This window comes from Onychomys torridus, chromosome 14, assembly GCF_903995425.1.
Source record: "Onychomys torridus chromosome 14, mOncTor1.1, whole genome shotgun sequence".
In the NCBI taxonomy this organism is placed as follows: Eukaryota; Metazoa; Chordata; class Mammalia; order Rodentia; family Cricetidae; genus Onychomys; species Onychomys torridus.
In genome coordinates, this window is record NC_050456.1 from 83,928,950 (window position 1) to 83,943,201 (window position 14,252).

Sequence of the window (14,252 nt, forward strand, 5' to 3'; positions counted from 1 at the left end):
AAAATAAAAAAAAGAAAAGAAAAAGACAATTACTAGTTTTAAATACTTTACATTCAATTGGATTGTTTTATATTATATACAAATTATTATTATTGAGATTGAGATTGTTAGAATATACCATACACGTATTTCTAATCTTGTTTGAGATATTGTAGTTATACCATTCATTTAACAATGTAATGCAATTTGCTAATCCTTGAATATTAGTATTACCAACTATTAGGATATATAGAAATGAAAATTAGTGGTTAGACATTACAATTGAACTTGTAGTCATATTAGGTGTGTTTTTAAGATCAAACAGATATATTTTAGATAGACAGGTCATCTTCAAACACTTCAGAGATCTACAGAATATGGCATTTAAAATGTTTTAATAACTTAAGAATTTTTCTTTTTTGCTATGACTATGAGACATGACAGCTCCTGGCAGTACCAATCTACTTCAGAGAAAATATGGGCATTGAAGAAACTGCATATGGAGCTAACTTTCATTGTGGCAAAAGTTAGCCACTGGACAACAAAGTATCCTCGAATCAATTGCTAACAAACAGGACAGACAGGACATGAAACCAAGGACTACCAATTCTTGCCAAAACAAGTGTGGTTGTGGCTTTAACAAAAGGCATCTTCTGAAGCCAGGACAATATGGCACTATCCCTGAAGTGAGTGACCTTTGCAATCTGTAAAAGGTACCGTGCCCTTTTCTTCGAAGGCAGCTGAACAGGGAGTGGGCCAATGGCTTCTGATGTGCAATGGAACAGCAGATGAAACAGTTATTCTTCAAGAATAACTAAGCTCACCTCTCTCAATAGTAGACTGGCGTTTAATAGAGAGATGTGGAGAAGAACAGGATGCCAAGATGAAGCCACATATACACAGCCAAGAAAAATGGACAGCTGAATTGAAAAGACATCAATAATTTCCAGAATTTAAAATCCTGAATCATGACATGACACTAATGGAATTCAGGTGTTTCTGGTACATGGACTGCTCTCACCAAATGTGAGGTCAAACTGTTGACCTTGTATACATCCTAGTTCACTAAAGAGTCTGTCAGATACGCTAAGCCTGTAGGCTGAAGATGATGCCCCAACACTGCAGAGAAACATTAGGTGACTGTCCAGGCTGCCAGCTGTCTCTGTCTACTCCTGCAAGACTCCCGAAAGTTGTTTGCATCCTTCTCCCGGTTCTCAGGTAATATTATATCCTTCTGAGGTCTTTGATGTGGTTGAAGACTAGATAGTTAAAATTGTCTCAGTTATGATAAAAGATAAGTTAGATATAAAACCTTGGACTCACAAATATAAGATAGGATATCTTCTTTAATATTGTAACTATAATTCTTGTTTGATAATTGTTTTGTTATATGTAATTGTACTATGTAAAAGTTAAAACCTTCCTTAAAAAAAAAAAAGAAAAGGGGAAGTGCTGTGGATATCGCTCTGTGTAAATAAAGTTCTGATTGGCCAGTGGCGGGACAAGAGAGAAGAGAATTCTGGGAAGTAGAAGGTTGGAGAGAGACACCACCAGCCGCCACCATGAAAAGCAACATGTAAAGACACCGGTAAGCCACAAGCCATGTGGCAAAGTATAGACTAACAGAAATGGGTTAATTTAAGAGAGAAGAAGTAGATAACAAGCAGCCTGCCACAGCCATACAGTTTCTAAACAATGTAAGTTTCTGTGTGCTTTCTTGGTTGGGTCTGAGCGACTGTGGGACTGGCGGGTAAGAGAGATTTGTCCTGACTGGGCCAGGCAGGAAAACTCTAACTACAGGTTATAGACTGTCTTAAGATAATCTGATGTAAAAATATGAGATAGGCATTTTTTTCTGAAGAGACACAAACCAGTCTTGTAAAGTTAAAAATCTCCTAAAGAGTTAAAAATTTCATCTCATCTCTTTTTGAATTTTATTGAGTTATAATTTGCATATAGCCAACTGCACATACGTGTGTATTTTAGGAGTTTGGAAGTAGCTAGTTATTGATGGGACTATTAACACAGTTACCATAATTAACACAACTGCTTCCCTGAAAGGTTCCTCCTGTCTTTTGCAAGCCTGCCCTCTCCAGCCTCTCAGATGCCAGTCCAGCTCCTTACCCTGCACCCACCCATGCCACTCACATTATATTTCTTGCTTTGTAATGGGGGTGCTGCTATTTTTTTATTTGAATGCTTTGGGAGTTTTTAATTTAGCCTGAGCTCAAGTCCTACAGCAGATAAGTGGTTTATAAATACTTTCAGTTTATGGCTTATCCTGTTACTTGAATCTGTTTTATAAATGGAAATGTTCTTCACTCTAATAATGTCTAATTTATTATTATTTTTCTTATCAGTATATTTTTGATAATATATCTAGGAAATCTTAAAGTCATAAAGACTTTATACTGGATATTCTCACATAAACTCAATGTTTTTACATTAATAAAGTGTGTGTGTGTGTGTGTGTGTGTGTGTGTGTGTCTACATATACACCTGTGGAGGTCAGAGGTCAACTTGCAGAGTCCATTCTGTTCTTCCAATGTGCAGTGATGGGGATTGAATTCAAGTAGTCAGAAGACTTTACTCACTAAGCTATCCTGTCAGCTGGTTTTTGTTTTGTTTTATTTCACTACTTATTTTTTATTAAATGCTAGATGCTGTAAATTTTACTCTGTTGGGTACTTGAAATAAATGAAAATTCCTATGGCATCCATTGCTGACATCCACAGTTATTGACAATCTGACAGTAGTTTATTTCTTATATTCGCAAAATAATGTTAAACCCTTTTCAAGGGCCAGTGGGGAAAGTTCTGATTTTTTTCCTCATTCAGATTAATGACCTCTGATTTCTATCCAGAGAGCTTCTGTGAGCTTGTGGACTATATACTAAAAAACAAAACAAAATAAACTAACATAAAAAATTTAAAAAGCCATAAATAAACAAACAGCAACAACAATAAACAAAACAAAAAAGAATAGCACTCAAAATTGAAAATTATTTTCTTTAAAAATTTAAGAATTAATTTTATTAATTTATTTTGTCCACATGCCTATATGTGTGTGCATGTGTGCCTATATGTGTGTGTTTGTGTATGTGTGCGTGTGCATGTCTGGTAAAAGCAAGCCCCTTTACCTGCTGAGCTGTCTTGTTGGATGGAAAATTATTTTTATGTGTTTATACTAATGAACTTTTAGAAAAATAAAAGTGATAGAAAAGAAGGGGAAAGAATAAGTGTGAATATCAAGAAGATCACATGGTAAAAGGGAACGCATTGTATCTAAAGTGTGAAACAGCTGATTGGCCATGTCACACAGGGCATCAGGAGGGCTGGGGTACACCATCAGGCAGAGAGCCGACAGGTGAGAAGGAGAAGGTGGACTGGAAGACAGCAGGAAGAGCCAAGGGTGCTTTAATCTGAATTGTCTGTTAGCACTAGGAAGAAGAATGGCTTTCTAGTCTGGGAGGTAACAGTGGGCCCAGGACAGCTGTTGGGGGATTGGCAGCTGGAGGCTAAGGACACTTAAGCCACTACACAGGAACTGGCCAGATGAGGGACTTCTAGTTGGAGGTAACAAATACAAAACAGCACACAGGGCCAGTAATATGGGCTGGGGAAAGGGAGAGCTCTGGGGCTCAGGGAACCTGGTGGAGAGGAGATGTTTATGACAAGATGTGCTGGCTGGTTTGTTTTCGTTTGTTTGTTTGTGTTTTTTTTTTTTTTTTTCCAACTTGACACAAGCCAGAGCCATTTTAGAGAATCTCAATTGAGAAAATGCCTCCAATAGATTGGCCTGTAGGCAAATCTGTGGGTGCATTTTTATGTGGGTGGTCCCAGCTCATTGTGGACAGTGCCACCCCCTGGGCAAGGATTGTACAAGAAAACAACCTGAGCAAGCCATGGAGAGCAAGTCAGTAAGCAGCCTCCATGGCCTCTGCTTCAGTTCCTGCCTTGAATTCCTGCCCTGACCTCCCTTCATGATGGACTACAACTGTAAATTGAAATAAACCTTCTCTCCCCAAGTTCCTTTTGAGCATGGTGCTTATCATGGCAATAGAAACCTAACCAGGGTAGGTATTGAGAACATTCAGTTGTGGGTCTGGAGCCCAAGGTGGGTAAGAGGAAGGAGTTAAATTGTGATAGAGAAATGATACAGGGTAGGGTAGTGACTGAAGAGAGTACTGAGTGGTGTTGGGGGCAGGGAGGGATAAAGCAGGGTGACCTTTGTCTTGGGAGCAGGGAAAAGTACGCCTGGGGACAAGTATCCCTATCCAAGGAGCTGTGTCAGCAGCTAGAGTTGTAAGTGGGGGCTTGTCTGCCTCCAGGCTGTTGCAGCAGAAGTGGCCAGTGGAAGAGGCATTGAGATTAGTTAGAAACCCCTCTCCACCAGGACTACCTGCAGAGAAAGTAGGTAGTCCGTAAATGACCAGTCAAGGGTTGCAATACTGGGCTGGTTGCAACTCTCAAGCTCACTTCCATTCCTAGGTGTACCTTTTCCTTCTTAATAGAGGTTTAGATTTCTATGACTATTTACTTGTTGCTGGTCCAGTTCTTTGTTCTGAGACCCATTGGATGACCTCTAGACTCAGATTCAGAACATCTTGACCCAATTTAATCTGGGGTGGCCCTGGTGGTGTATCCCACACTTCAAGATGCTGTTTTAATCCATGGTTTGCCTTCTAGGAAGGAATGGCATATTTTCATAAGATTTTCCCTCCTCTTCAACAAAGACCTTTGACATAAATGTGATTCATTAGATGACCTCCTTAGTGTCACAGGGAAAAGAGCAAATGTTTTATGAACTTAATGGTACAGTACTATTTTATTTTAAATCAATTACACATTTTATAAGGATTATTTGGGCATTGGATAGCATGTATGCAAGCATGTTGACAGGTGACGCCATTACCTTTTGATGGTGGATGGCTTCCTCAGGCTGGTCAGTGCAGGGGGACTTGATGCTGCTCACTTCACATAGAGAAACAGAGCTGGTATTTCCTTCAGAGGAACATGTCTCTGACTCCATTTGTTCATCAGCTTTTTTAATACCCTTAAATGAAGAATATATAGGCTGTCATAATGATGCCTTAAAAATAAAAAGGCAGGGCTAGGGAGATAGCTCAGCTGGTAACGTGCTCAGCAAACATAAGGACCCAACTTTGGACTCACTCTAGAACTCAAAGTTTAAAAACAAAACAAAACCAGGCATGATGGAATGTACTTAGTATCCTAGTGCTGGGAGGAGAGGAAAGGGTGCTGCAGGAGGGGTTGGGAGCTGGGGTGCGGGAGCAGCTGGAGGGTGAAGATGGGAAGGATAGATAGAGATAAGTTGATCCTTGGGACTTGCTGGCCAGATAGTCCAGTCTACTTGGTGAGTTCCTAGGCCAGTTTCTTCCTTCCTTCCTTCCTTCCTTCCTTCCTTCCTTCCTTCCTTCCTTCCTTCTTTCTTTCTATTACTTATTTATTTATTCATTCATTCATTTATCTATCATCTATCTATCTATCTATCTATCTATCTATCTATTTATTTATTTATTTATTTATTTATTTAATATACGGTGTTCTGCCTGCATGTGTCCCTACAGGCCAGAAGAGTGAGCCAGATCTCATTACAGGTGGTTGTGAGCCACCATGTATTGGTGAAATTATTAGGGCCACTCTACGTAGTTAAAAGGGAGGTTTATTTTGTGGGGTAACTTACAAATGAAGGGATAGGTTGTAGGGTCTGGCAAAGGTATGGCGCAGTTCGGCAGGGTTCTCTGGAGAACTCTGCTCGGTCTACCTCCAGCATCCAGGGTCCCAGAGCCAAAAGAGACCTCTCCTCTCGCTCCTGGGTCTTCAGCTTCCCCCCTCAGCCCCACCTTGTGGACGTGACCATTACTGAAGCCTCAATGGGGGTTGGAACTTCCAGGCCAAGGCTGGGATGGCTATCCACTACATCCATGTAGTTGCTGGGAATTTCTGGAAGACCTTCAGTGCTCTTACCTACTGAGTCATCTCTCCAGCCCCCTAGAGACTCTTTCTTAAAAACAAACAAGCAGACATATCCACACAGGTACACACACACACACACACACACACACACACACACACACACATAGGAAAAAAAATACAAAGGCATTTTGCTGCGTCACTTTAAAGCTTGTGTGTATGTGGCCAGGACCTAAGATCTTAGGAGACAATAATACTTTCCTGGCCAGCAGCCACAGTCCAATCCAGACTGAGATTTCAAAGCAAAATAGATATGTGTGCATTATGGCTCCTTGAGAAAAAAAAATACAGAAAAATCAAACTAATAAAGTGTTAAAATATAGATTAAGGTTAAATTCTAAGCTAGATTGTACTGGACCTAGTTTTTCTTTTTCTTGTAATCTAGAAAAATGAGGGCAACCCCAGTGAAACACAGAAGCAGTGTTTGCTGTTGTCCCCTCTAGCACAGGGAGAGAATGGGAGCTCAGACAGGATGGGAGAAAGATAGGAAGATGGAGGCTGGATCAAGTGGGCAAGGAACAGTGCACAGAACCACATTCCAGGAATGCTCAGATTCCTCAGCAATCTGAAGAACAGTTAATGAATCACACAAAGCCACAGTGAACTTTAACCGGACTGTCTTGCCTTAACATCTGTAGCCACACACTCTTTTATGCTATCATCACCTTTTCTGTTATTTTTCTACTGCAGAAGAAATCTTTTATTTGGCTATTTTTTTCTTCAGAAGTTATTTAATCTGTAGAAATTTTAAAATAGAATTTGATCTGATTTCATAGTAAAGTTTTCTAAGGAGGAATTCTATTATTGGTTAAAGACAATTTGTTTTTCTAAGGAGCTTGCTAGACAAAAGAATAATGAGGATGGGGGTGGGTGTTAAAGGTTTTAAGTAGAGACGGGAGAAAGGAAGATTAAGGGCCAACCAAAACTAAGGAGGTATAAAAAGTCCTTATGGAAACCTATTACTTTGTAAGGTAACTAAAAAATATAATTAAAAAAAAGGAGTTTGAACCTAAGTACCCTGCATGGGTAAATGAAAATCTTAGTGCCAGGCCTCAAACACCCCCTTACAACTCAAAGAGTCCTCAGAGACCTCCAAAGCAATACAACCTGTTGACATTGCTCTTGGTCGCTGGCCAGAACTAGAGGGTAAGACTTTATTGCTGAAGATAAAACATATTTTGATTGTAAGACACAGAGAAACCAAGGTGAGACTGACCTGAGAAGTTCCTTCCTGCTGGCCAGCTTCCCTAGTGCTGGAAGGCTTATACAGGAAGCTGCGTGGTGATGGTGGGACAGGGAGATGGGGTAAAGGCAGCAGTAGTCTTATCCAGCAATGGACCCTGAGTACTGCGATATTGACCTACCAAGTATCTGAGGCCTGGACACAGGAGGGAATTGTTGTCTAATACTGTAAACATGCTCAAAAGCCCACAGATTGGATGGTCATAAGTCTATTGAGGGAACATGTGTTGTTAAATGATCATGCCAAATTGTCTTTTAAATATTTATGCTTGTATTCATAGGGTAGTGCTGCTCTCAATCTTGGCCAAAGAAGCCACCTTCCACAGTGGACATTAGTTAATATGAGACTGACAGCTGGCTAAAATGCTGAGAACAAGTGACTGTTGGGTGCTTAGCCCTAAATTGGACATCTCAAGGCTCAAGGAGCATGGTAGAAGAAAAGGCAGAGGATGGGGAAGGGAGCTTGAAATGCTGTCCTCTGACGTGTCGTGGCCATTGCATTCACTAATTCATTTCAGCCATGGTTTCCTGAACAACATCAAGCCAGCAAGGTCAGTCGATATTCCTGTAGGCAGCACTAGCTGGACTCAGTGGGTTGCAAAAGCAAAAAGAAAGAAAAGAAAAAGAAAGAACAGTACATGAAGGTGGGATGGGATGTTGAGCAGTATGTTCCGAAGGTGGGGTGGAGAGAAATGGAGATATATTGCATACATGTGCAAAATTGTCAAACTACTGATAAAAGATATCCTAAAGTGGTGGCACATGCCTTTAATCCCAGTACTCTGTGAGTTCGAGGCTAGCCTAGTCTACAGAGCAAGTTATAGAATAGCTAAGGCTACACGGAGAAACTCTGTCTCAAAAGACAACACAAAAAATAACAAAGAACAAAACAAAATAAATTGCATCTGTGCTGGATTTATTTATTTTTTTAAGATTTATTTATTTATGGAAAAAAGGGTTTTTTTGTTTGTTTGTTTGTTTTGCCTGAATGCATATATATGTGTACCTGGTGCCATGGAGGTCAGGAGAGGGCATCAGATTCTGTGGAAATGGAATTATGGATAGTTATGATCCATCATGTGAGTGTTTGGAACAGAACCTGGGTCCTTTGCGAACAGATAGTGCTCTTCCCACTAGGCCATCTCTCCAGTTCCTCTGGACTTGACCTTATTTCATATCCACTAATGCACAAATAACTCCAAATACTTATAAGAATTAGCTCAGTATTAATTAATTGATTACTGTACTTCCCTCGTGTTAGGGATTAGAAAATAGAAGCATAGAGAATTTAAAAAATTTATCCCAGGCCCTAAAAGTGTAACTTCACAGAGTCAGTTGGCAGTGATGGCAGCTACTGTGCTGAGCTACTCCTCAGCACATGTGTATGTGCTCTCTCTTTCTCTCTGGTGTGTGTGTGTGTGTGTGTGTGTGTGTGTGTATGTGTGTGTGTGTGTGTGTGTGTATATGTGTGGTGTGTGTATGTGTGGTGTGTGTGTGTGTATGTGTGTGTGTGTGTGTGTTGGTGTGTATTTGTGCTTGTGAATGCAGAGGCCCAAGGTCAACAGTGGGAGTGTTCCTTGACCATTCTCTACCTTATTCATTGAGGCAGAGTCTTTCAGTTGACCCCAGAGAGTGTTGACATGGTTAGACTAGTTGGGCAGTTGTACTGGGATTCTGTCTCTTCTGAAATTATAGCTCCCCCTCCCCCATCCTACCCCACACTGGTGGGAATCTGGACTTACCGCCCCACCTACTGGTAGTAATCTGGAATTACAGAGGTCTGCCACACTGGTGGGAATCTAGAATCACAGAGACCCCCGCCCCCCCCACCACCACCACACACACACATACTGGTGAGATTCTGGAATTACAGTTCTCCCCAACACTGGAGAAGATCTGAAATTACAGGGGTCTGTCACACTGGAGTGGATCTGGAATCTGATCCTCATACTTGCAAGGCGATGGTACCTCCCCTAAGTGATCCATCTCCCTGTTCTTGGATTCTCTTAGCAGTGTTAGCTTTGTCATTGTGATGGTTATGAACTCTCAGAATGACTAATTTTGACACTATGAGCAACAGTGGCAAATAGATACACCCAGAATTTGAAAACAGAATCACTTATTCATGTGGGTTCATTGAGCATTAAGATCGCAATATGTTCCATCTGAATTGACACAATTTTGGTTATCTGAGAATACTAATCTACTTCAAAGAAGGTGTTAAAATATTTTACATAACTGTACTTTCCCCACATTGTGAAACCCTTTAACTCAAGGCCTAGTAATGGACTTTCAGTTTAATTATAACAAAAAACTAAAGATGTGTTACTCCAAAGAAAGCCTGAGTGTAATGGTTCTTAAAGATCTCAAAACGTGATGAATTTGACCCTCAATTATGTCCTTTTCTTACTAGTTATATTGGTTTGGAAGTATTGAACTTAGTAACTTTATAAGCTGATGCCTCTAAGACAGTGGTTCTCAACTTGTGGGTTGTGATCCTTTTGGGGGTCACATATCAGATAGCCTGAATATCATATATTTTCATTAGATTCATAACAGTAGCAAAATTACAATTATGAAGCAGCAATGAAATAATTATATGGTTGGGTATCACCACAATATTTAACTGTATTAAAGGGTAGCAGCATTAGGAAGGTTGAGAACCACTACTCTAAGAGAGATGAAAAATGGTGCAAATTCAGTGTCAAGCAATGTCTCACTTTTACTTATTTGTTTTTGTTTTTTTTGAGACAGGGTTTCTCTGTGTAGCCTTGGCTGTCCTGGAACTCATTCTGTAGACCAGGCTGGCTGGAACTCACAGAGATCCGTCTGCCTGTGCCTCCTGAGTGCTGGGATTAAAGGTGTGTACCACCATTGCCTGTCCTCACTTTTTAAAGGAAATACAGAATATGGACGAATATGAAATAAAATAAAAATCAAGTAGTTCATCAAGTAGACTGTACTTTCTTCCTTCTTTGTTTCTTTTTTTAGTGTGCATACATTTGCTATATGTAAGTACATGTGTGTGTATATATGCACATGTACGTGTGTATATGCCAGAGGTTAAAATGGAGTAGCTTCCTCCATTGTCCTCCATCTTGCTTTTTGAGGTAGGGTCTTTCATTGAACATGGGTTCATGAATTTGGCTAGATTGTCTGTCCAATGAGCTCCAGATATCTTCAACTGTCTCTGCCCATTTCAGAGCTGGCGTTTCAAATGTAGCCACTGTATCTGGTTTTTACATGGTGTTGGGATCTGAATTTAAATCTTCGTACTTACAAGGCAGGCATGTTATTGACTGAGACATTGTCCCAGCACCCTCCCCACTTTAACAACAAGACAACAACAAAAACAACCAAGGTCCCTCTATGTGTCCCAGGTTGGCCTTGAACTCATAAGGATCCTTGTGCTTCTGCCCCCTGAGTGCTGAGAATAGGCCTGAGCCACCATGCTCTGTTTAAGATTATATTTCTGACTTATGTTTTGTGTTAATTCCTTTTTAGATTATGCTAAATAATACCTTATGTACTGTAGTGGACAAAGTTATAGTTTTGTTATAAACTTAAAGAGTAGATAAAGACTCATAAGCTTTCTCTATTTCCTAATTTGTAAAATAATAATCCAGACATCAAAGGTAGGACCAGACAGTTGAAGAAATGAAATAAACAGGAAAAGATTGAAGTTATTTACCCATAAAAGGGCCTTTAGGGAGAAATCTGTCTTCTAGAATAAGACAAGCAGGAGAAGAATGAAGGGATGGCTAGGGCTTAATCCCCATCACTTTTACTGATGTGCCTTGAGGAAGGAGTTGTGTAAAATCCAGCAGTGTGGATTTCACCACATGCAGACATGTGGATCCTGAAGAATGAGAGCCAGCCACTTTATCCCCGCCCCTTTGACTGATATGAGCTCTGTATCCCACCCTATAGTGATATTTTATTTATATTGAAATGTGATTTTATTTGTATGGTAATAAAGTTGCCTTGAGGTCAGAGCAAGCCAGAGCAGAAGCTGGGTGGTGGTGGGGCACAGCACGCCTTTAATCCCAGCACTTGGGAGGCAGAGCTAGGTAGATCTCTGTGTGTTCAAGGACACAGCCAGCATGGCAGACACATGTCTTTAATCTCAATACCAACCATAGAAGACCTGGAGGTCTGTACAGACAGGCAGTGATGAGGAGGTCATGTGGCTGGGTTTACAACCAATGAGAAAACAAAACAGAAAGTCTATTAAAAAGACAGGACACACAGAAGTAGCTCTCTGGTGGAGAGGAAAGACAACAGAAGTAATGAAGGATAAGGCTCTCAGCTATTGCTCTGACCTCTTGGTTTTTAACTCTACAACTGGCTCTGTGTTTCTTATTTAACAAGATGGTTACATCTACACCACCCATGAGGATGTGAATGTATGGAGCAGAGTTTGTGAGTTTGTGTGCTCATTCCGCAGACACTTAGTGACTTCCACTGCACTGTCACACACCCAGTCAGGTGTACTCTGCATTTTAAAGCCCTGGCCTTTCTGCCTGGAGTCAAAGAACTTCTAATATCTGTTTCTCAGAATATAGTTATTCTCCCGGCACACATCTTTCTCTTTCAGTTTTGTCTTTTTGTCTCCATACTGCTATCTCATCCCTCTGGCTTTCTTCTCAGTTTTATCCCCGACTTTGTAGTCTTCTAATTACTTCCATCGGGAATGTAACCCTGTCCCCTGCTTCCTATGTCACAAAGAAACATGCAGATGTATCATCCTGTAAATCCTACCTGTGCCATGGCAAGTGAGTAATACAGCCCCTGCTTTGCCATCAGTTCAGAATGGGTCCCCTTCTCTGCCACCATGCCATCCTTCATAGTCACAATCATGTCTGCCCCACGAATAGTGGAAAGCCGGTGTGCAACCACAATTGTAGTCCGACCTTTGCTTGCCTGCCCAACAGAAGACGTGGGAAGTAAACAAGAAAGTGTTAGAATTAACCTCTGCAATAGTCAGGACAACTTGTTTTTACAGTATTATTTTACCAGGAATCTTATCCTGGGATATAGAAAATCAGAATAATTAGCAGATTAGAAAGGCTAGTAGAAATTAGAATATAAAAAAGTAATTTATTCCAAATGGTGGTTTTTTTTTTTTTTTTTTTTTTTTTTTTTTTTTTTTTTTTTTTTTTTAAATAAAAACTGTAGTATCTTAGTACTAGAAAGAAACCTAACAAGAAATTTTTAGCCGGGCAGTGGTGGTGCACACCTGTAATCTCAGCACTCCGGAGGCAGAGGCAGGTGGATCTCTGTGAGTTCGAGGACAGCCTGGTCTACAGAGCCAGTCCAGGACAGGCTCCAAAGCTACAGAGAAACCCTGTCTCAGAAAAAAGAAAAAAAAAAAAGAAAAAAAAGAAATTTTTAGCTGTCTCACCATAGAGCAAAAGGGAGCTAAGATTTAAACTCACTGTCATCTCTCAAATGAGCATGTTCTTTAACAAGTTATGTGCAGACTCAAGGTAAACTATGTTTTAAAACAATCATAAGTACCATAGAAAGGTGCACATAGGGGCGTTGATAGATGCATTTCAAACCGAATCCATCAGATCACATGGGCAGACCATTACCAGCACCTGGAGGCCATCTCTTGCCTTCGCTCACTGCCACTGCTTATGCACCAAAGGAGACCACTATCTAATTCCCAGTCTCTCTCTCTCTCTCTCTCTCTCTCTCTCTCTCTCTCTCTCTCTCTCTGTATTTATGTAATGGAATCTTCAGTCTATACTCTTATATGTCTGAGTCTTGGTGTTCTATACTATGTTTTTGAGACTAACCATTTTGTTTCCCATACCTACACAGTATTTTACTGTTCAGGTATAATTAATCCATTCTACTGCTAACTGGGTTTGAGTTGTCTTTAGTTTTTGTTTTTTTTTTTTTTTTAATATAATATATAGATTCTTGCATATGTTTATTTAGTGAACAAATTTATAAAGATCTGTCATTTGTACACCTCAAAAGGGACTGTGGAGGCATAGGGCGTCCAGTCTATAGAGCCCCCAAAGCAGGAGAGTCCAGGCAGCATTCTATTTACACTAACAGTGGGTTGATCTCTTTTTGTCTGATAGATGAGTGCTATTACATTGAAACCTTTATTTACATTTTCCTAATGGCTAATGAAGTTGAACAACTTTTCAACTGGTTAGTGAAAATACAAATGCTCTGTTTTGTGATTGGCTCGAATCTTCTGCCCACTTTTCTTTGGGAGCCATCTTATTCTTTCTAATTAGTGGCAGCTATTTACATAGTCTAGTTTTGAGGACTTTGTGAGAATCTGTGTATTATTATAACTATTTCTTTCATGTATGTGGTTGTCTTCTCACTCTCTAAAAGCTGTCTTCCAATGAACAGAAACTTCCTGTTTTAATGATGTCCAATTTAGTGACTCATCTCTTTTCTAATTCTGTCTTTTGAGTCCTATTTCAGAAATATTACCCTCTGTCATATACAGAAGTTTTTCTGTTTTATCCTCCAGTTTTTACTATTGTGCCTTTCATGTTTAAACCTTTAATTCACCTGGAATTGATTTTTGTGCATGCCATCATTGTTAGCCTTTAATTAAATGAGTGTCCTAGTGAGCCGGCTGTAAGTAAGGTGAGGTTATCCCAGCTCTGTTTTTGTATTGTGCATTATTCTGTCATCCAGGGCACCTGTCACTACACCAATGATACTCTGTGCTAACTGGCATAAAACTGAAATAGTTTTGTGATCTAGTAGTTTGAGCCTTTCAGCTTTGCTCTCTTCCATATGGTTGCACTTGCCAACCCTGAGCTATGCATTTTCCACTGAAGCCCAGCCCAGTGGCAGGTACTTGGCAGGCACACTGCAGGTGATGGTAAGCATCACTGCTCATGCTACTACTATATCACAGATATTTAATTTTCTTATTCCTAATTCTAGTATTATTCATTTCAGAAAAGGAAACCGGAACTCTGAACAACAAGAAACTTGTACCCAGTCTTTGCCAGCACTGGGAGGGTGGTGGTAGGCTCTGATGTAATTGCC

At 40.2% G+C, this 14,252-nt stretch overlaps 1 protein-coding gene across 1 annotated transcript in view; it reads right to left on the reverse strand.

Moving 5' to 3' along the window:
* Positions 1–14,252, reverse strand: part of Abcb5 (ATP binding cassette subfamily B member 5) — a 125,727-nt gene that overhangs the window by 69,957 nt on the left and 41,518 nt on the right. Inside the window, exons 15-16 of the mRNA XM_036205663.1 lie at positions 11,979–12,140; positions 4,894–5,034 (exon numbers count right to left, since the gene is read on the reverse strand). Of these exons, the coding sequence (XP_036061556.1) occupies positions 4,894–5,034; positions 11,979–12,140 (303 nt within the window). The remainder of the gene's footprint in view (positions 1–4,893; positions 5,035–11,978; positions 12,141–14,252) is intronic.